Source organism: Empidonax traillii, unplaced genomic scaffold, assembly GCF_003031625.1.
Source record: "Empidonax traillii isolate 1590-97213 ecotype Southwest subspecies unplaced genomic scaffold, ASM303162v1 scaffold808:size486820, whole genome shotgun sequence".
Classification (NCBI taxonomy): Eukaryota; Metazoa; Chordata; class Aves; order Passeriformes; family Tyrannidae; genus Empidonax; species Empidonax traillii.
This window is the reverse complement of record NW_020956001.1, coordinates 15,296-38,064: the sequence shown is the minus strand read 5'-3', so window position 1 is coordinate 38,064 and position 22,769 is coordinate 15,296. Positions and strand designations below refer to the sequence as shown.

The 22,769-nt window shown below is 43.6% G+C and overlaps 1 protein-coding gene across 3 annotated transcripts in view; it reads right to left on the bottom strand.

Annotated features, from left to right (window-relative positions):
* The window catches only part of TTBK1 (tau tubulin kinase 1), a 104,040-nt gene extending 81,652 nt beyond the window's left edge, over nt 1–22,388 (bottom strand). The window contains exons 1-2 of one of the 3 annotated variants that reach the window (XM_027901701.1): nt 22,219–22,388; nt 7,070–7,228 (exon numbers count right to left, since the gene is read on the bottom strand). In XM_027901701.1, coding sequence (XP_027757502.1) covers nt 7,070–7,177 — 108 coding nt within the window. In that variant the 5' untranslated portion in view covers nt 7,178–7,228; nt 22,219–22,388. Of the gene's footprint in view, nt 1–7,069; nt 7,229–7,364; nt 7,740–21,833; nt 21,920–22,218 lie in introns of those variants that run through there. The other 2 variants (XM_027901698.1, XM_027901700.1) reach the window with 2 other exon arrangements.
* Nucleotides 22,389–22,769: the final 381 nt, after the last annotated feature.

Sequence of the window (22,769 nt, the reverse complement as noted above, 5' to 3'; positions counted from 1 at the left end):
AATAAGTTAAATTAAGTTTACATCTCATTCAAAGGATTTGAAACACAGAACAAAACATCCATAGGAATATTTTACAAGATGCTCTACCTGCTCTGCTAGTGAAGTTGCTTCATTGTCACATTTCAGAGAACTCTAAACTGCATTACTTCAAAACAGTTGCACACAAGCCACCCATACAGCTTCATTGTTTCTCATTCTCTTGCTCATTTTTTTTAGTTTGAAGCCCAATAAAATTATGCTTTTTGTATCTCTGAGCAAAATTAAAGACTGTTTCACAACAGGATTTCACTACTTCAGCTGACATAAACTCAAAGCTAAAGAAGTCTAAATTTCAGCATATTTGATATGTACCTACTAGAAACAGATCATCTGCCTGTTCTAGAGTAGCCTCCCACTCAAGAGAGCAAGTCAGGATCCTCTGCCTTTCCTGGAAGGTGATTCCTTGATCCTCCTTCTGCTGAGACTTGACAGCATATGTGCATATATTTATATACGAGCATGTATAAGACAGACTCCTAATGTGTTGCAAGTGTCAATGTCTATGCCAGGAAAACTATTTTATATTTATTTTTCTTGGATATATTTAAAGCACACTGTGCTGTCCAGGAAGAAATTCAAGTTTACAGCAAAGATAGATCAGGGCTCCCTTGATCTGCTTAGCCCTTGTTCACTGAACTTCGCTGCAGCCCTTCCCTTCAGCATTTTGTGTTCCCTCTGTGTTAGCAACTGCTCTGGAAGCCCTGAGCGCTGCTTCTTTCCAATAGCAGCAAGAACACTCCAAGAGAAAAAGATGTTTCAGTCACACCGTCAAACACGGATCTTACACAATGTTTAATGAGGTTCAGATGATATTTCAGTGTCTTCTGCACCACAGAAGGCCTGTCCTGTGCATCTGCAGTTTGCTGAACAAAGGGCCCTGCCTACCAAGGGCAGGATTTTTTTCCTTCAAAGGTGACCCAAAATCATTGGTTTTTCTGGCTCGCAGGTCAAGAAAAACAGTTCCACATGAAGAAGGAAGTATTTTCCATATTAAGAGCCTGACTATTGTCTCTGAGGCTGTTTCTTGATAACCCTACAAAAGCTGCTATCCAGAGACATTCTTCTTTTCGACATTTTTGACATTCCTCACAACCTTCCACTGGGCTAAACAGGCATATTCATACAGTAAGCAGCCCAGTAACTAGGTCACTACATATTATTCATAAATAATTACAGTGCAGCCCTATTTCTACTTGGAAATTCACACTAAGTAAGCCGGCTATTAAAAATCTTTCTATCAAAACAATGCTACATTTGGCACAGCAACAACATGCCAGCTAATACCTCAGGATTCAGTACACAAGATCTTCTGTTGCCTGATGTATTAATGACAACAAAAGAGAAAGGGAAAGGGACAGTGAAAAGCTACAGAAGGCAAAAAGTTTAGCTGGAATCTGGAAGGACTTTGAGGAAGACTAAAATACTCCCAGTTGGAACATGGGTAACACAACAACCAAAAGTCAACAGTAATAAATATAGTACAGCATAGCTGGGATGGAGAAGAAATTCAGGCTATCCAAACACCTCAGTGGGTACTTAATTCAAGAAATGGATCTGGGAAGAAAAATTGCTGAGCCAGCACAGACAAACATAATGATCCTTTTCCATTCACTGGCCCTAAAACAGACAGCTCCAACGTCCAATACAGTTGTCAAAATGCAAAAGTATTACAATATAAATGGAACAACATAGTAATATGACTAGGATAGGGGCACTGTTAGGATCTGTAGGAAGGTCTAGTCACATAAAATGAAAATACTGAACACTTTGCTGCTAGAGGCTCTCACTGAATTAGAAGTCATTCATTTCAGAAGTAAAAGAATGATCAGGAGCCTGGAAAAACTAAGGACAGACTAGGACTACTACCTCAGAAAAAGCAAAAGAACGTGTGCATCAGAGAAGCAGGTTTAAGAAGAAAAGTACAGTATTGAGACTGCACACCTGGGAAAACAACCAAATTGGAAGAAACATAAAAGTCTGTAGAGAAACAAATGCGAGATGACACGAGATCAAGATCGGAGCTTCTGCTGAATCAGAAAACTGATTTTATACACACATTCCAGCCAATGGAATGCTGTCAAAGCTGCCTTTGCTTCCTCACCTCCTTTCTTACCCTCTCATGGAAATTGTTCTCTGGTATACTTTTCCCAGCACACCAGATGGTTCCATTCAACATTACCAGCACTGCCATCCTCCTTGATTTTTCAGCAACACCCAGAGGCCATCAGAAGCCATTTCCTTTTCTTTGTTGCAGAGGAAGTTGTTGCAACTCAAGGTCTTGGCTGAGGGCAGGGGCTTATGACACATGCATTTCCTCCTTGCTTGGGTATTCTGTGGGAGTTCGCTGTCTAAGGTGAACACAGCACAGCCTTCTGCTGGACACAGAGAAGAAATGGGCATATACCACTCAAAAAACCCCAAACCAATAATGAAACTGCAAACACAGAGTCAAGAAAGAGAATGAAACATCTACCTAAAATGACCTGAGTTGTAAACCTTGAGTCATCAGCCTATGCTAAGCCCCAGAAATATTCTATTCTCACCCCGTTTCCCACCTTCCACCAGCCCCTTAACTGTTAAGACTGGGATACAGGCTGACAAAACCAGCAGGATTCATTCTACCTAAATGCACAAACCCCTGTGCATGAGTCGAGTGGCCAAGTTTCCATTACAGGCTGTGGGGTCAAGTGAACAGTTCATCTGATCAAACACAGGTTTGGATTTGCACACAGAAAATCAGTAGTTACACGGGACACAGATGGCTCCCTTTGAAGTCTCCTTTAAATATTGTGAATTATTTTGGATTTATCCTGAAAAAGCCTCTAGTAGCACAATCCTCCAGAGCCTATAAAAATCCAACAACAACAACACCACACAGCCTTCTCACTAAGCAGAAATCAGTATTCTCAGAGAGACAGTTCAAAAAACCAAGGCAACACACAACCCCAACCAAAAATAGCTTTGAATTACAAATTTATTCTTTTATTCCAGAAGCATATACGACACCACTGCTCTAAACAAAGTCTGCCTCCCAGACCAGACCTTCCCAGGATAACCAAGGCAGGAGTGGTTCAGTCTCAGGATTGGTGGCAGAGTCAAGGAACAAGGCTGTGTGCTCTGAATCCAAAGCAAAGGACCAAACAAAAAGCCAGCAATCTATAGTGAACTCAGCTAGGGTCAAGGCTGTCATCCATAGGCTTCAAATGTTTGACAAGGTCAAAGAGTGACTGCCTTTTAGGAGCACTTGCATAGTCAAGCCTGCAACTCCTGTAGCCCAACTCAGTGGGCTCCTTGATTCGGAAATGGCTAGAAGGCCTCATCTGACTTAACAGGTGAGGACGAGTTGAGTTGACCTACATTCATCAGACTCTCAAGAGTCCACCCAACTTGCTCAAAAGGACTGGATCTGATCTCAAGGGAAATGAACTCATGTATAACAAGCATGCAATTGCACCATGAACTGAGTAGGCAACCAAGAAGCCAATCGGCCACATTCTAAATCATCTGAAAACCCCTCAAAGCCCAGTTGAAGAAATTCAAGTGAGACCAAAACAGGCCCCAAGACCGAAAAAGAACCTTCCTTGTCCCGAGTTCACTCTTGGAATCATAAATGGCCCTTGTGAGACAGACAAGGTAAAGAGTTTACAAAAGTGTGTGGGCCTTCCAGCAAGGTTTCCAAGCTAAACAGAAGAGCTTCAGTTCAAGAACCTCAGAAACCTGAAAGAAAACAAAGCATGGATTGCACCTAGCAAATGAACGTGTACACGAGTCAACACTTACATTCAAAGCTCAGTGCAGGAACTGCCAACTCTGTCTCGCTGATAAGTCTCATTTGTGAATCCCCAATAAAAAGCATTTAGGTGAAACAAAAGATACATCAGTTCAGCTTTAAGGCATCCACATTTATCCCTAGTTCAAAGCAAGCACAAGTTATGTTGGTCTTTGTTCCCTTCCCTCAACAAAGCTGTTTACATCATTCAGAGCACATGTGGATCAAGTCACCCTCTGGGGAGTCAGTAAAAGTCATGTGGTCCCAGTACTGTCTAAATTTCATCCAGTGAAAGCACCAAAGATACCTGCAAATAATGAATGATGACTCAGAAGAATACCCCTTCTAAGTCCAAAAGTTTTGATAAAAACCATAAGCACTGCCTGTCCATGTCTTTTCTCATAAATAAGAACAGAAATATTACTGCTGTCAGATAGCCAAATTTTACTGACTTCAAGTGACAGGAAAATGAACAACCAAGAGGCCAACTGCAGAGAATTAACATCTTCATTTGTCAAAGCTTTGTCAACCAGCATATAGAAAGAGAAAAGGAAAGGAATTCAACGAATACATTACACCAATCTAAAATTAGAAATTGGCTCAACACTGGAGGTATATCAGCACTGAGAGCTACAAGGTTCAAGCAGATGCCCAGCCAGAGACAATCACAACGGGAGGACAAATTACACAAAAAACCTTCTGGCAGCTGCACCCCAGCACCACATAAATATGCCACACACCTGCTTGAGCAGTATCCATCACCCACAGCAAAGCTTGGACCGTACAGCCTGCACACTATGGGTTAGACTCAGAAAGGTCTGTGATGCAATGTTACAGCTGTAATGTGGGATGCTCACTTTAAGGTGCAGTCACTTGATCATATGCTGTCCCTTTCCTTGGGCCAAAAGAGGTATTTTCATAGTTTTTCCAGATTACTCCGAGCCCCACACAGCTTGTGGTTCTGACTGGTCCCACACCAACATCAAGCACAGCGAGGGGACAGCACAGAAGGCCTGCCTAAAAGGAAAGAGTGTGCATCTTGCACTTCTTTGGTGGGGAGGAATGACTGTTCAGTGAAGGCTAACAGTGCTCTACTCAGCTAGCACAAGGCCAAATTCCCACTTCTACTCAGAGGTGGGAATAAGAATTTCTCATTGCTATTTACAGCCTTTAGCAAGGCATGTAATTTCTCAGAGCCTTAAAGTGGGGCAATGACCTCACTGCAGTATTGAAGGCTACTGTGAGCCAACATTATAAAACATAAAAGGCTATTCCTCTAGTTTGAGGTAGTTGTTGTTGTTGACAATACAGTTGCACATTTTTCTCTTTTCTAAGGCAGAATTAGTGGGTAGACCTTCTAGATGTCCCCAGTCACAGATTCATGCAACAGTGAAGCACTGAACCCCACATTTAGGGCCTCTACCAACTTTAAAATTAGTTTCAAATATTCCCCTGTGACAATAACTTAGCATATTTTAGACTTTACTTGTAGCTTCTGGTGCATTTAAGAGTTCTGCTGTTTCCCAAGAACAAAGTTACTTTGTTTAGACCGTGCTACAAAAACACTCCCATCATTTACAGAAGTTTTAGCACTCCTGTCTATGAAGGAGAAACTCAAAGTTTGATGAATAGGGAATGGTACAAGCCAAAGCTACCCAGAGTAAAGGAAAAGAGAGAATCACAGAATCATTAGGGTTGGAAGAGACCTCTGGAGATCACCTAGTCCAACCCCCCTGCCATGGCAGCATCACTTAAAGCAGGTTACACAGGAAGGTGTGCAGGTGGGTTTTGAAGGCATCTACAGAGGGAGACTCCACAACCTCCCTGGGCAGCCTGTTCAGAGCTCTGTCCTCCTCAGCATAAAGAAGTTCTTCCTCATGTTGAGTGTTTGCCAGCATGCACTCAAAGCAAAGGCATCAGGAGTGTCTAAATTCAGCTTTGCAAACAACATGGACCAATCTGACCAAATTGTAGTCTCTGGGGAAATTTCCATTTGTGCAGGGAGGGACAGACAAAAGCTGCAACCTGTATTTTCTGAGATGTTGGTAAGCACAGAGCATGTTTCAAGTTCTGTTTGTCAGTTCACCTGCACATTTATCATCCTTCTAAAACGAGTATATGTGCTCCAGACCAGAGCTGCAAGAGTACAGCAAGACTTTCCTGCAGCTGTGCCAGAAAGCTTTGGGATATGGATAGATATGGTTGTCTCCATTTTGGTGTCTAATCACAGAGAAAACTGAGATTCTCCATTCCCTCTCAAGAAGCAAGGACAATGAAGAGCAGTTTCAATTGCTTAAATATAAATAGGCTGTTAAGGGATAAGCCAGACAAAAAAGCAAAGGTTGTGGAGAAAGCAGGAAGCAAAATGAAGAGAGCCAGGAAATGAGAGAGCAACAAGAACAGAGCAAGGCTGAACTGTCCAGGTCAAGTCTAATGAAAGGATAATCTATTGTCTGATGTAGGCTGGTAAAAATGTTTTATCCACAGCCTGGAACTGAAGTGAATTCAGGGTCCAGAACATTTTTAGTTCTCTGCACTTCACATTCCACTGCAGAACTCGCAGGGCCACTGTACCACAGCTAGTCAGCACAGAGAACAACTTAGTGCTACTCCTACAAATCACTTGTACTTCAAACCAACAAGGCTTCTGCTATGAGATTAGGGATTCAGACAGTGCTGATATTCCAAGTTAAAAATGGAGACAATGGCACAATTTTTTTTCAGCATCTTAAAAGCCAAGCCCATCCAGCTTGCACAACAGATGAGACAGTTGTCCCATGAAGAAATAAAACTCATAACAATTATATAATTTTTTAAAGTATCTTAATAAATTTACACAGATGTTGTACCAGCTAGTTAATCATGGAATTTCTGACTATTGAAGTAGCTGACATTCCAACCCTACACATTTGGATTTACATTATTTTATTGTAATGTGATTTATTTATAAACTTGTCTGCAGTATTCTTTGGCACAGTAACTCAAAATCTAAGTTTCTCACTAAAAAATTATTCAGCCTGCTTCAACACTTCAATCCTACCTAAAAATCCTTGGCAGGTTTAGTCTTCTGAAAATACCAGACAGTCTAAAAACCACTAGAGTGATAATCAACCTTCCTGCAGTATCTCACTAACATGTCAAACCATACCACTCCACTGTTGCTTGCCAGAGGCCAGGATTAAATAGACAAGTTATTGTACTACTACAGGACGAGGAGGTCTGTTTGAGCCGTTAAGGAAGCACAAAACTGGAGCTACTCACCACTTTCCAACGATCTTTGACCACGTAGTTGGCCGGAAGAATGTCGACCTGTTCCCCTCCACCACTCATGTTTGGTTCGTCCTTGATGACTGCTGCTAGGCACTGCATTTGCCAGCCAGAGAGTATTTTAGTAGCTCCCAATTTAAATGAGCCATTTATCTGGGGGGAAAAAAAAGGGGCAGGGGGAACAAATGACAAAATGATTAGAGGTCACGATATAAGTACATGCTATATTTCCACAGGTTTTGCCTATACTAAAAGAGAACCAGTCTCTTAGGAAAGAAAGTGAACTCACCTTGCAAACAGCTGAGCTCACTCCATGCCCAACCTGACAGACACAACCATGCTTCAAGTCAGCAGCACAAACGAAAAGGGTGACAGTTATCAGCTACACCGTGCAGCAGGCCAGTGCTATTGGGCCTGACAGTCAACAGCACATAGAGAACCCAACACCACCAAAATGCTGTGAGGGCTGTTATTGTTACCAGGCAAAAAGGTCTTGCTTTAGCAGAGCAGCTGCTACCTAGGCAGTTTGTATTTTCACTGGATGACATCCAACACAAATCAGAGAGGTTTGCCAGGTATTGCATTCAATAAACCTAAAAGCATCTGAATAGGGTAGAAGGCCTTTACATAGCCAGGAGTACAGACACATCACTGTAATGAACAGCCAAGCATAGAAGATGGGGAGTGTTAGAAAAGGCTGAAGCCATATTATATCAGATGATCAAATTAAAATACAGAGAAATAACTTGTGCCTATGGTGTTTCTCTTCTACCTTATGCCCTTTTTTCCTGCTTTTATACGGAGCTCCAGATAGCTTGTGCTGAAATTAATTTTGTTTTAAGTTTTTCATGTTATGTATCTTCTACAAAAATGACTTTCTGAAACACATTAACTCTGCTTTCCTGGAAGAAAATTAATTGAAAAAGGACTAATAAAAGATCTTCCTAAGATATTTTACTGGCTTTAGAAATAGGCTGGATCTTTTACTAAGCATGGATCTTGGCAATTCTATTGTCCTTCCCCCAAAACAGGAAATATCTTCCATCCTAAAAATGAGTGTTACCATAGCACTTTGGTTGCAGATATAAATTAGATTAACAACATAAATACCAAACTTAAAAAAAATACTAGGGCTGGTCATTCAACCATTATACTTCTTTGGGCATGAAAAAAAAAGGAAAAAGTCACCAGTTCATTAAGAGCTCAAGCAGAGAACAGAACTCGTTCCCTACAATAAAAGGACTCAGAGGGAAAGCCAGAAAGTGACAGCATCTAGTATGCAAAAAGAAGCACAGACAGAAGTATGTCAAAAGTGCGGGACATAAACAATGATCAAACAACACATGAACAAAAGATCTCAAAGAAATCTTATACAAATTTTCCCAAAAGAAGATTTCATTCTAGATATAGAAGATAACTACATGGAAAAAAATAGCAGCAGACTAACTCAGTAAGAGAGCTGCTGAGAAATGTTCATGAAATCCAACCTCTGCTGAAGGATAATCAAAATTACAGAAGATAAATAAGAAAAATCTGAATATTAAAGAGATTCAGAAGAAAGGTACTGCAAAATGTTCCCATTTCTCAGTGAAAGAGTCCTGTATCTGTGTGGGGCAGCTGCCCCAATCACCAGGCACTGAAATAAGAAACTGGAAAGAGAAAATACATGCTGTGCTTGGCAGCACAACATTTGTGTTTCTTCTTCCTAATGACCAAGTCAAATGCCATTCCCAGGCTCCTTTATGTTCACCAGAACATCTGGACTGGTCTTCCCTAAGCTCTCAGTGTGCTCTGCATACGCTGTGCACTCGACCTTCCTGCACATCACTGCAGGATACACAGAAGAGAGAATCCCTGCAGAAATCTCTTCTAAGGCTGGCTTTTCTTCTGGTATTTAAAGAAAAGTCATTTAATTATAGACTGCCCCAAACTTTCAACATTACAAAAATATTAAAACTCCCAACATGAACACAAAGGTACAGAGGAAAGTATCCCCTCCCTAATCTTGAAGGTCTCTTCAGATCACTTTAGGGATGCATGTGCATAATCAAATTTCAGTCTAGTGACTTGTGGTGGAAAGCAATCCCAAGGAATAATTTTAGAGGAGAGACAGAGCATCAAAGTCCATGAGCACTCAAAGCTAGGCAAGGTACAACTGCTTTCCCTGGTGCACTATTCCACTTTCCTTTATCAATGCTTTAATGTATGTGTACAAGGATAACATGTTTGTTATTTAAAGGAATAACATGTATCTTCACTGGCTTTGAAACAGAACAAAATTCTCCCAGGCAGTACCGTGAACAGCAGCCATTTGGCAATATGGAATTACAGAAGTAAGTTTGCAGATGTGCTCCGGTACAGCCAGTGCGATGCAGCCAAACAAAATGTCAATTTAATTACAGCCCAAGACGAATTTCAAGCTGTTTTACATCACAGTAGCAGCACAAATCAAAACTTATTCCTGAGGCAGTACTAATACTGAAGAAACATGCCTGGACCTACAGGCAAAGGGTTTACCAGAGCACCACTGAAGCATTACCTATATCCATAGCAAGGTGTAACACGTTAACCAGAAGCATCATAAAGAAAGGGCAAAAGAAGGGATGAAGTCACCCTTGTGCAGAAACTATCAGCACATTTAAATTATACTTTTAATTTATGCATTATTGTAATGCCTTCAAATCAATAAAATACAGTGTAAATATTGTTTGACGGACATCAAAGCCTGTAGCCAGCTCTATGCTAGAGATAAATTTGCTAATAGTAGTGGCAAGGGATGGTCAGTGGGGGAACGATAAGGCACTACCTCTCTTCCCCAATACATGGCAGAGAGAATCATTTTTACATGTTAAATATTAAGTGGTGTTACAGGGAACTAGAGGAGAGATGGAAGGATTATATCTCTCTTCAAATTCAGCAAAGCTCTTCCTGATTCAAACAGTGACCAAGCATATGAACTTCGACATATCTGCACCACTCTTCTTACCTTTAAAATGTGTCAACCATTGAATGCAAAGAGATGTAATTTAAAATACAGTGACTGTGAAAACAAGTACTTTCAGATTGTCTTTTCCTGTAGCAAAAGTACAGGATGTCATGAAATTTTTGCATTCCTGTCCCATGAAGACATGTGAGAGAGCTGAGCAACCTTAAGACACTGTGAAACTGCCTTCCTAGAAACAGCAAGTGAAGCAGAAATGAAAGCAGCTGTGAGAAAGAAACAGTGACAACAGCAGGACCAAATCCTGTCTCTTGGCCAACCTCAGCATGAAGAAGTGTGAAATCAGCTCTCGCATACTGCTCTCTCTATGAGCCAACGAGGGAGAATCTTTAGAGTTTTATAAATTTAGTCTTGGCCTTTACAATAAAGAAATCCAAAAAACCATGTTCACCAGTTCACTGAAGGTTGTAAGAGCATTCTGAGTAGTCACTCTATATGCTTTCCCTGCTCTTACTCTCTATCTTAGATATCCATTCTTGGCCAACTTAGGTCAGGATACCAGCCTTAGATGGACCTGTGGTATGACTCAGAAGGGCCAGGCTTGTCTTTTGATGAGGTACTTTCAGCAGAAGGAATTTATATATAATACATATGTCTCCTTTATCCCTTCCAGGAGGTCAGAGACCAAAAAGTAAACATACATAACCCGATTACCTACCTCGCAAGCTTTTCTTTCATGCAAGCAAAATTTTAAACAGCTTTATTGCAAAAAAATATTTCCTAACTTCACAGGATTACAGCACTCTTAAAACTAAACTTAGAAATAACAAGCATGCCCTGTGGAAATTCCTAATGAATACATGAGGTCTTTCCTATGTTAGCTTACTTCAGTCTCAGAATACTATGGGAGGAATGCTCAAAATACAGCCCAACTCACACAAACATCAAGTTGAAAACTCAACAGATGTGAGGTGGTTATTAAACAGCAGAACAAAGCTATGGAAGGAAGTCTGTCTCTCACCATCTTACGAAGGATTCTGGATAATCTTAAGCGAATTAATCCCACTGCGGAGGAATTACAATATGTCACTTTATTTCAGGACACATCCTTACCTCTAGAAGTCTACAAATTTGAACAATCAGAACAAGTGAAGTTTATTTAGACTGCTGTAACCCATGACCCACTGTAACCACCTTAGGAGTGTGATCCACCTTAAGAGCAGATCCCAATGGTGTTAAAGGAGTTTGATGAAAACTACAGCTTTTTTGGGTGAGACAAATTGGACAACTGCAAAAGCAAAAGAAGTAACCCCAGTAACTACAGCCTAGAAATCAGATCAATCTCCCTGTCCGATACCTGCATGGAAGAAACAAACGAAAAATATTTGTAAATAGAATTTAAGCATAATTTAGCTCTTCCCAACATGAACTTTACTGGCATTAAGCCAAAGCAAAACAGATGGGGTGGTGAATAAGATGAGAACATAACAAGTAGGCTTGAGAGTGCTTGGAAATAAGGGAAAAAAACCCACTGAAGTTTCCAAGTGCCACTGCTCAGCAGCACTGGGGCTTAGTTAATGGCAGCATTAACTGCACATACTCAGGGTCCCTCACTGTTTTTCCAGTGTCATCTGCTCCAACACGCAATACCAACTATAAATAAGAAATCGCTCACATTGAAGCAAACAACAAAACCCCTTAAATCTTTGTAAAAATAAGTTGTACCATGCACTAGCATTCTGCCATTAGAGTAGGAATGCATATGACAGTACAGGAAAGAAGCTGATTAAAAAAAATTATGTGCGCTGGACTAACAGCCCCTCAGCCCTGGAATACACCATATCTTCTGCTGAACTTAAAACAGCAATGAAAAACAACTCATACACTGTCAGGGTAGGTCTGACAAGAACAACTTGTAAGATTCTGAATTGTTCCTTGATGACACATATCTTCCTTCATTGCCTGCCCCTGCTGTAGCAGACCAAGCTTAGAGAGCAGGCTCAACTCCTGGCAGCTGCACCTTAAAGTCTCCTCTGAGACATATTCTTCTCATAGGGTATGCAAGGGCAATCAGCCTTAGAAATTCTGGGCTTGCTATTAACAGCATTTCATTTCTGTAAAAAATAAAACACCTGAAGGTGGTTTGTTGCAAGATGCTGGGACTGTTTTTCATCTTTGAAACCTTTATGACCATTAAGGAGTGATGTAGGAAAAACGAACAAACAAAAAAACCCAAACCAAACCAAAACAAAAAAAAAAGCTGCGATCAAGATAGACAGGTCCAGATTCTGTGCTAACATGAGGCTGCACTGAATAGAACATACATAAAGTATATTAAATATGATAACAGATGCACCTTGACAGCATTATTATGACTAGCCAGTTGCACAGCCAGCTGAATGTATTACTGCCTGCACAGCGAAAGTAACAGCATAGGACCTGAGGAAAACAACCCCCCAAACACACAATAACATACTGCCAGAGACTGCATTCACATACATTACAGAGCAGTCAGACACATCAGTAATTTCTGTGCCAAACCCACCTATCTACAGGGAGAAACAGCACAGCTAATTATGACAACAAATCATTAGGAACGCACACCAGATAAGCACGCCTACACTACCAGCAGTTTACGTGATCCTAATCCTCTCCAAATACATCTCAGCAGTAAAGGTAAAAAAATGGGAGGAAGGAAAATTTGAGAGGAAAGGCTATTACCTTTCACCAATATCTTTCACGGAGTTGCTCCAAGTTTTGAAATAAGCAGAACTTTATATGCAACACGAGGAAATCCTTCAATATCGTAATCAATTTAACCTCCACTAATTTAACAGGCAAATATTATGGTTTGCTTACAATAAACATTTAAATGCAGCTTAAGTATATGTACCTGCAAAATCAATATAGATCACTACCTGCAAAGCTTGATTAGTCTGCTGGTAGCCAAAACAAATGTATCTGAATAAAAGCAAAAACTAAACAGAGGTTATACTTATGATTTCAGACTCATTCTATACTTGACAGCACCAGAAACACCACACAGAACTAGGTTTTCATCACCTGATCCTGGACCAAAGTGTGTAACTGATCCTTAGGTAATGTAAAATGTCCCTCTCAGGCAAGTCCTCTCCCTTCTCTCTAAAGGGTGCTTCGTGAGGAGCCTGTTATTCATCTTTCATCAAACATGGCCATTTCAAGTCGCTTTTCATAGCTGAGGTCAACAGTAACCTTCCTTGGAGAACAGTATTTTTCTTGAAAAAACTCAGGCACACAGAAAACTGATAACACCTGTTGCTCAATGGTCTTGTAATAACTTGTTATATTAGGTTATCAAAAAGCCCACAGCCTGATATCAATAATTTTAAACCTCCATTCTAAAGAAAACGGTGTTTATTGTACCCACTCAAAACATTTTATGATAGATGCAGTCACCATAATTAAAAAGGATTAAATAAACTTGTCCAAAAGCTATTCAGAGTTTAGAAACATAACAGTAAGTTCCTGATTAGAGATTTGGTAATTTGATTCAAATTCTGGAAGACAGGATTTTTTGCTGGGAAAATTCATGCCATAGATTTGCCATATAGACTTCATATTACCAAGCGCTTTAATAATAAAAACTAGCATAAGTGGGGCAACTGCCACTTGCCGCACTGATATGTCATATCAGACTAAACAAGACTAAATGGGACAAAATTTTTTCAGTTTTCAAGCCCAGTGCTGATCACAGCAGAGACTGTTTGTTATTACACAGAAGAGATTTCCTGGGACTGACAAAAACATGACAAATCATGCCAACTGTTAGTCGCTTAAAACATCCCTCTACAGCCCTTCTGTAACTATTTTCCCATTTTTGTAAGGAACTCTTCCCCCTAGTTGGAGCATGGTCAGGGAAGCAGGTTCAACCTTCCTCTGCTGCTTGCATTTCTACGGTTTCATTCTCTGATCCTCAGTCTCACCCTTTTTAGTTTGCACACAGCTGGCTAAGGAAACTTTCCTCTCTGACCACTCGGGAGCCACTCTGGCCACTTGCACCACTGAGCTTTTGTACCCTTACAGGCTGTGTTCCTCTTGTGTTCTTCATGCCCTCTTGGTCAACGGGGATCCTTGGTCTGGGGTCTCGTCATGTCTCACCTGGGTTCTGCAGGGTTTCTAGACAAACCAGCCACCCAGTGCTGCAGGTCCCCATGCCCTTTGTTTGGCAAAGGTTTGGCACCAATTTGTGGCCTCTTGCCTGGGACTACAGGCATTTACCCCCATCCTGCGCACAATCTGATCTCATACTGAAGCTGCACACCAGCTACTTGCTTTGTTGTGTTCCTCAACAGTCCTCCCTTTCTTTTAATTATCTACTAATATAGTAAAAGGAAAAAGAAAAAACTTTTGAGGCATTTAACCACTGCCCTTCTACTTGTTATTACAAGTAACAAACTTAACAGAATTAAAACTGACAAAATTGCCTAAAAGCAGAGTACAAGATTATAGATTCTCATGCACAAATACTTAAATTATTCTCAATAGAAAATCATGAAGGATTCTCAGATATCAGTCATTTATCGACTGGTTGACCATGACTACTCATTTGATGTGAAAATGGTGTACTCAATTTTCCTTACCTACATCTTTAAGAGCAGACTAGGAACACAGTTAAACAGTACATGGCTCTCCCCATTTAGGTTCTAATTCTAAGAGAATGCCTTAATTAACACTTCACCTTCAGGCTATATATCGTGTACCTGTGTTTCAGGTGGTGTGGTTTGATACCACCAACCATATTTACTCTGCTTTTCGAACCCTTTCTGCATACCCTTTCCTGTGCCAAGCGTTCACATCTCTCCAATAAGCTGGACTTCACTGGGATGTAAGTTCCTGGCACAGCTAATGCCTTTCAAAGAGAGTTTGTGATTCTTTTTACTATGCTGCATAAATTCCTGGAGCCACCCACACCTTTGTCCATTCCCTCTGGTCACTGCCAGAGCCACAACAGCACATTGTCCCAGAGGCTGCCTGGTTGCAGCCTTTGCAGCTGCACCAGCGAGGGCAATTTCTACTGACTCCTGTAGTGTCTCTGGTGTGGGCTGGGCATCGCGTTACAGCAATTTCTGCAGGTAACTGCAATTCTAGCAAATTGCATATTTCCTCTCCATTACATACTCTCTTCCCCTGTTGATGTAAAAAATCCCCATTCTTTCCATGAGACTCTTGCTTTTGGTAGCCCAAAGGCATACCAAGTCCATATAGACGTTAACTTATTTTCTTTTGAAAACTCTTGGTGCAACGATGCCACAACAGCTCAAGCTGGCGCCTCTGAGGAAGCACCTCCAACAAAGGAATCCCTGGGATATTGTACCGTCATAGTCTGTGCACCTGTTTCAGTGGTGATATTTAGTCTCTTGCTGTTCACTGGTTCCTGCAGAGTCAGTCTCTGGGTGAGCAGCCACCCCCTGGCCAGCACAGCAAGTCCCCGTGCCCTTTGTCAGGCAGAGGGTTGGTGCCAACCCATGGCCCCTTGCCAGGGGCTCCCGTCATTTCCCCTCACCCCAGGTACAACCTGCAGCTCACACTGCAGCTACATAACAAAATGCCTGCACTAGGTGTGTTCCTCAACACTGATGACAAAGGTGATACCACCACAGCTGGTTCGCTTTTTCTTCTACCCCTGGGAAATTCCAGTGCATTCTCAACCATACAGAATGATTTCCTGAGCTTTTTTTCCTCACAGACAAAAGTCCCCAGAGGCATAAAACTTGGTTTTAGATGGGAAGTTCAAATTTCATTGTTATTTGACAACCTGCTGTTCTAGAGGAATTCGTTTCCTTTATAGTTAATGTTGAAAGACAATATTAAGAAAAAGAACAATAATATCAAGACAGATAATGGCCTGCACCTGCTTCTCTCTATGCCAGAACATCCTAGAAAAACTCTTGTATATGCAAGCACGGTCTGTTTAATTTCTTTTCTTCACCACTGTGTGATTCAGTTTCCAAGGAGAAGGGGTATTACCAAGATTATGGGACAGTTTTACAGGCTGGTCTGGACTGCCTCTATATAGGCCATTTCCACATGTGTCAGTGATGCCATCTAGTTCACAACAGTCAGTATCTGCTTACACTCTCCTAGAACATGCAAATAGTCACTTCTTCTCCATAAGGTTTCTTATCTGTTGAGTTAAGCAGTTCTATGACCTAGGTATACGTTCTCTCATTCCAGTTAGATTTTACACCAGCTTGTTGTGTCATGGGAAAAAAACCCTAAAAAGCAACAAAACCCCACAGAGCAAATAAGCAAACAAAAACCACCCTAAAAACCCCCAAAACCCCCAACAAAAACAAGCAAACAAAACCCACAAAAACAAACAAACAACCTTTAAAATGTGTTCTTCGGGACAGATCCATTGTAATAAACCATACTTGTACTTTGATACTTAATTTGACGGTGTTATGCCAGGTTTTTATATACGCACATAGGCTCAAAATTTGTTTCTTTGAAAAAACATAATAAACTTGATGCCATATTTCAATGTGAAAATAATTTTCTACTCATAGCTGTAATAAAGTAATGGAAAACTAAATTTTGTACATGAGTTGGCCAATGGTCATAATAATTTTTCAAACCTATCTCAATCTGCAATGAGTAATTGTGCCTTCTGTCCTCAGCTTGCCAGTGTAAGTTGGCTACTGCTGGATGCTTCTAATAATAAATACTCCACAGACAGAACAATTACTGGTTCAAGTCCAGCCTGGGATGTTTGGAGGGGGTAAAAACGTATATAATTTAATCCCAAACAGAAACAGAGGCAGCAAGGCTAAAAAAAATCTGTTCTGCAAAAGAAGCAACAAGCACACTAGAAATACCAGCTTCTGAGCTGCCACCAGATTTGAAAATACGCTGCAGGACCTACACATGCCGCTTAGCCCTGAGCCCTAGAAACCAAATGCCTTGTCATTTCCCTCAGATCAACTGTCACAAGAGTGAGAAACTACCTGACTACCTGCCCTTTGCATTTCCACCTTTTACATTTTCTTTTTTGTCCTGTTAGCTTAATAAACCTCATCTCTGCTTGAGAAGCAACCACTCCTGATTCTTTATGGACATGGAGAACAGCAAAAACAAAAATCGCATCTTCAACAAAAAGCTTCTTAATACAATCAAACTCATGTTTAGACATCTATGAATAAGTCATACAGGTCATGCATATAGAGCAGGGCATTGCTGCAGAGAGAAGAACAAAAAAAGGGGAGGCAATTTTGTCCTTGCCTACTAGTGGGAGATGGTAGTCTGATAAAGGTCTCATGGTCACTAAAAATCCTGGAGCACAGAAAAAGGCTGAAAGGTGCCTTCCAGCCACCTGAAAACTTAACTCTTTAAAATGAACGTATCTTAGCCAAAAGAAACACCGAAAAGCCAGGGAATGTAGTGTAGAAGTATCTCCCTATGATGAAAATTTAAGACATGGAAGGGCTCTGCCATTCTAGTGCATCTTCTGCCAGAAGCTGCAGCCTGACAACTGCAAATTAGTTTTTCATGAGTGTTTTCCTTAAGGACGGGACCTAGAATAAGGGACATGATGAATTCTAGATCTCTTGCTCTTTTCAGACCAAGGTGGGACACCTTTAAGAAGGCATGCTTTGTGCACTGCAAATTTTACTAAAAGCAGAAAACCAGCAACAACAAAACTGAAAGTTGCATTTTAGATGCTAATGAATGAAACTGGAGAATCAGTGATAGGATTGTTACACCACATCACCTACATTCCTTCCCCCACAGATCTTACAAACAGACACTGATCCTGGATCCACAACTTCAGATTCCTGGTTAGGCAATCTAAAATCCTGTCTGCAATGAACAGACAAGAAAGATTGATTAGAGGAAAGATAAGAAAGAAGATGCCAAGGATTTTTGCTTGCTGTTTATTTTAAAGAACTCTGCAGAGGATCTGGAAAATCAGAGTCTTCCACAACAGATACGTTTAGAAAACTGAAAATTAAAAAGTAAACTAAGTGGCTGGCAGAGGGGAGAAGTCCTGATTTACAAACCTGTTAGAAAAGGCTAGGTGCTTTCAGGAAGACTCAAGGAGCACACAGATACATCCATCTTACCAATAACAATGTTTCCGGACAGGTGTGGTATGAGACCAAAGGCCTTGAAAATTAAGATGTCCCGTGGTTAAAATAAAGTTTCTCTAGAACTAATAAGTAGCTAAAAGAGAGGAAAACACACAGGAATGCAGAGCTAGGTTTCCCAAGAGAGTGCTGTTACCAGTGAAATGACACAGCTTGTGTGTATAGAAAATTATTCAGGCCAACAAATAAAAAGGCTGAAAAACTGCAGACTGCAACAGCAAGAAGGGCATAAGTAGGGCAAACATGTTGTACATGTCTTCTTAGCCTTCCTCAAGCATCATCTCTTGGTCACTGGTAGGGAAAGGACTGGAGCAATCCAGAGTTTTGGCCTCAGCAGTTGAATTTATGATCCTATAATCAAAACCTTCTCACTAGACATCAGTGTCTCCTTATCCTTCTGCAGTGTTTTCAGACCCAACTGGTAGGCCACCAAAACTTTCAACACAGAGAGCCTCTGGGCTGAGCGTGAGCCTCAGAACATCCACTGCTGCACGGACACTGAGGAGTCCACTTCCACCTGTCGTGGCTGACACTAGATCTCTTTCATAAGGCTGGGATGCCCCAATTCTTCAAAGAGGAAAGCTGTGCCCACAGGCATTCTCTCTGCTCCTCGTTGTACCTATTCGGCTTGAGTCAGCCCATGATCCACAGCTTGTTCCTTTCATATTGTTCACCAAATAAAAGACGACACAGCCTGACACCAAAAGGAAAGGGTTTCCAAACACATCTTATTTGATTAGATCTACAGTCCATCACACTGTCAACATCTCCCTTCTCAGCTACAGAAAAGATCCTTCCCCATGTATGCAGCTCGAGTAGTGGAGAAGGCCTAATGGAAAACAGTGCAGAACTGGATAAGGCCAAAAGGGATTAAGGGATTGTGAATCTGATGAAAAAAGCTACTGTAGCAGTTTTATTTTTCCCCATCAACTCTATTGCTGTATCTGCCGGTCTCCAAAAAACCCAGATAAGTTTATGTAAAAAAAACAATTGACACATTGAGTTCCAAGTCACATTATTACTGATATATTATTTTCCATATTTTCTGGGACAACTGTCATGGGTCTCAACAGTGTGATACACAGGCTGTATGTAGGCACTGTTGTGGAGAACACCCAAGAGTTGGCCTGAACAACAACAAGGTCTGTCACTATACAGTTTGTGGCTGGGGAGACTCCTACAGGCAAGGGAATCTCAGTTTGGGTTCAGACACGCAGTGTAAAAATCACATCATTTCCCTCACCTCCCACCTCTCCTCCTTAATGCTTCAATAAATATCCAACAGATTGTCCCATTCTTTTTCTGCCCTAGGGAGAGAGGCCTCATAGCTGGCCTTCCTTATCCCTCCCTCCCAAAGCAATCTTAATATTTATTCCAATTGGACAGTGTCCCACGATGACATGTAAGGGGATTTCATAAAGTTTCAGAGGAATATCCATTTTTTGGTTATTTTTGACAGGAGTCATGTCCATTCTGTATCTTGTTCAGTAAACTAGCAGAGCTAAACCAGCCTTTTAGCAAATGCTTCCACAATCCCTCCAGCAAATATGGGGCTGTGCCTTCCAGCATTCAAAGTAGAAGATACCAAGAAAGCCAACACACCCTTAAAAATGAGGAAATAGTTTACAAAGCCCTTGAGGACTTTATAAGCCCTTATTGCCCTATTTGGCCCTACTTGTGTACCCTGCTCTGTTTTCAGAGTGAATCAACGTTATTGAAAGGTTGCTGTGGAGCTCAGGAAAACAAATCCCATCTAGGAGCTCCCCAGGACAAAGAGCCATTCCCAAAGTGTTTTCTGCACATGTAACAATTGCTTCCATTGGAGAAGAGCTCTGTGCTGCCTTTTACAGTGTAGAGATACACTTGCCTTCACTAGTTAACACTAGGGTTGGGGTGGAGAGGGAAGAGGAAGGAAATCCACACATGGGCCACTAGCACCACTTCATAGCATCAACCCTGGAGGCTGATGAAATAGATTTCTTAACACCACAGACACTCCTTTCTGGAGGCCTAAGAGCATTGACGGGTACCTGACTTTCCTCTTGATGACTATTCCAAGAAAAAAAGGCTAGGCAGGTGTCCCCAAGATTGATCCCTGATAAAAGTGTCCTACAAGGGAATTTCAGTGTTTTTCCTTGCCAATCAGAGAAGAGGAATTTTGCCTGTTCCTTAAGGAATGAGATTATCACAAAGCATGCAAAAGCACACAGAACCGAAAAGTAACAGCAGTGGAAACATGTACACCATTCATGAGCACTGCATCTCCAAAGTTTCTGATCCTACACACATCAGTATGAGGATGCTCCTTATGAGCTGGATGATCACTGGCACACAAGGGAAAAAAAGCCAAAACATTAACACATCATTCGTGTTCTACCTCTCTTATACCGAGAGAGGGTCTCAAAGGCAGGTGACACACTGAAATGTGGTGAGTAACTTCTAGTGAGACAGTCCCGACGCTCTGTAGTCAGAGCACCTCTACGGGCACAGCACCTATAAGCGTTAATGCTGTTGGGAGCATTAGCACACCCTGCTGCACACACAACATGAGGTTAAATTTCACTCATAAAAAGGCCTTGGGCTCAAAATCTCTGTTGTGACTCAGGCAGCATTTTCAGTGACGGTAAAAGGAATGTAAAGAAATCCACATGAAATGGTAAAATTAGAAAGCTTTTCCCTCTATCAGTCAAATCATCTGTACTCCCTCCTTGCAAGCCTAAGGAAATTAAAAAATATAGAAAAAAGATATTAATATAGAGCTGGTTTGGACTGTTCAGACACATGATACCAACAGGTTTTGAAGTTGCTACCCCCCAGTAACCACAGTGGGCCTTGAACTCGGCATGCAAATAGCTCAGCAACACTGCTGGAGCAGCAATGTCACTCCATCACTTCATACAGCATTCTGGTTCCCTGTTAAATACAAGATGCACTTCAAGGTCATGGTGTTCATCTTGAGAGTTCTCAGTGGGTCCGACCCAGGTTACCGGATACCTCCTCTCCCAAAATGCAGGGAAAGCAGAATGCCTACGGGCACATTCAGCAATGCCAACTTGGGTGCCACCAGCAGTAAGGACACAATGGCAGGAGCCTTCGAGCCCCAAGGCTGCAGCAGACACGGAGACCACACACAAGAGCATCACGTCCCACCCCATGACAGAGGAGAAACTCATCCTTCCTGCCTCAACTCCGAGCACCAGGGAATTATCCCAGCATAATGCGATGGAAACGCTCCCTCCCCAGAGACCTCTACGGAACGGTCTGGCTTTCCACATGCAGCTGAACAGGCACGCTGTGGCCCCGGGAAGGATGCCGTGCAAAGCCTCGGGTGGCACCTGCCCCCCCGAGGTGGCTGACACCCTCCGTGGGTTTCCCTGGAGCCCGGCCCGGTACAAGGCCGCGGGTGCCCTCGCAACTCGGCCCCCGCCCGGCACCACCCGGCGGGGCCGCTCCCCCCGGCAGAGCCTTTCAGGTGCCCCCGCTCCGGCCCCGCACGGCGCAGAGGGCACGGCCCGCCCCCATCGTGGGACCCCCGGGCACCGCGGGACCCCTGGCCCGGGCAGCGGGCGGTAGTGAGGGGCGGCGGTGAGGGGCGGCGGTGAGGGGCGGAGGTGAAGGACAGCGGAGAGCGGCGGCGCTGAGGGACAGTGGTGAGGGGCGGCCACCGCCCCGGACCCCGCCCTGCCCTCACCTCGGGCCATCCCGCCTCCCCCCGCCGAGGAGGTGGCCGCGTCCGCCCCTGCACTGCAGCTGCCGGCACACCGCCCCTCTCGACAGATGGTTCGCCCCGCCCTGCCCGCCTTCTCATTGGCGGCACCAGCCCATCACTCCGCTTCTGCCCCGCCACGCCGCGCGGGCACGCTGGGAAAGCGAGTCCCGCATGCCGGACCCTCTCCCTTCGCCAGAGACGCCGGGTGGGGCGATGAACTACATCTCCCACAGTGCCCCGCGCGCAGCGGCGGCGCTGCCCGGCCCGGTGCGGTCTCGGCCCCGCTGCTCCGGCTGCCGGCGGGACGGGCCCTCCCTCCCTCCTCCCCCCGCCCGTGCCTGCTGCGGCCCGGCTCGGCCCGGCTCACCTGGCCCCGCCGCCGCCGGCGCCTTCCGCTGCGGCCGGCGCAGGCAGCCCATGCCCCGCGCCCCTCAGTGCGGCTCGTCGGGCGCGGTGCTGCCGGCCCGGTGCGCTGCGGCTGCGGCTGTGGGACGGGCCGGCCCCGGGCGCATCCTCCCCCTCGGAGCCGCGGCGGGCGGCGGGATTCGCCCACAATGCACCGCGCGCCGCACCGACAGCATCAGCCTGACATCACCCGCGGGCCGCCCCCGCCCGGCCGGGCCCGCCCCGGGCCCGCCCCGCCGCCTCCGGCAGCCGGCACCGGGCACCGCGCTGGCAGCACAAGGGGCTGGGCGTTACAGCGCGCCGGGACACCGGGTGCTGGGCAGCGCACCGGTGTGGTACGGGGCCGTGCCCAGCCCTGGGACCGGTTCGGCGCTGCCCCGCCCTAGAATCAGGAACTGCACCGGCACCGCCGGCGAGATCACGGGCCATGCCAGGGCGAAGACTGGTGCTCGTCTCTGCACTGCTGGGATCATCACTGGCATCACCAGCGTGCCCCTGGACACTGCATTGCCT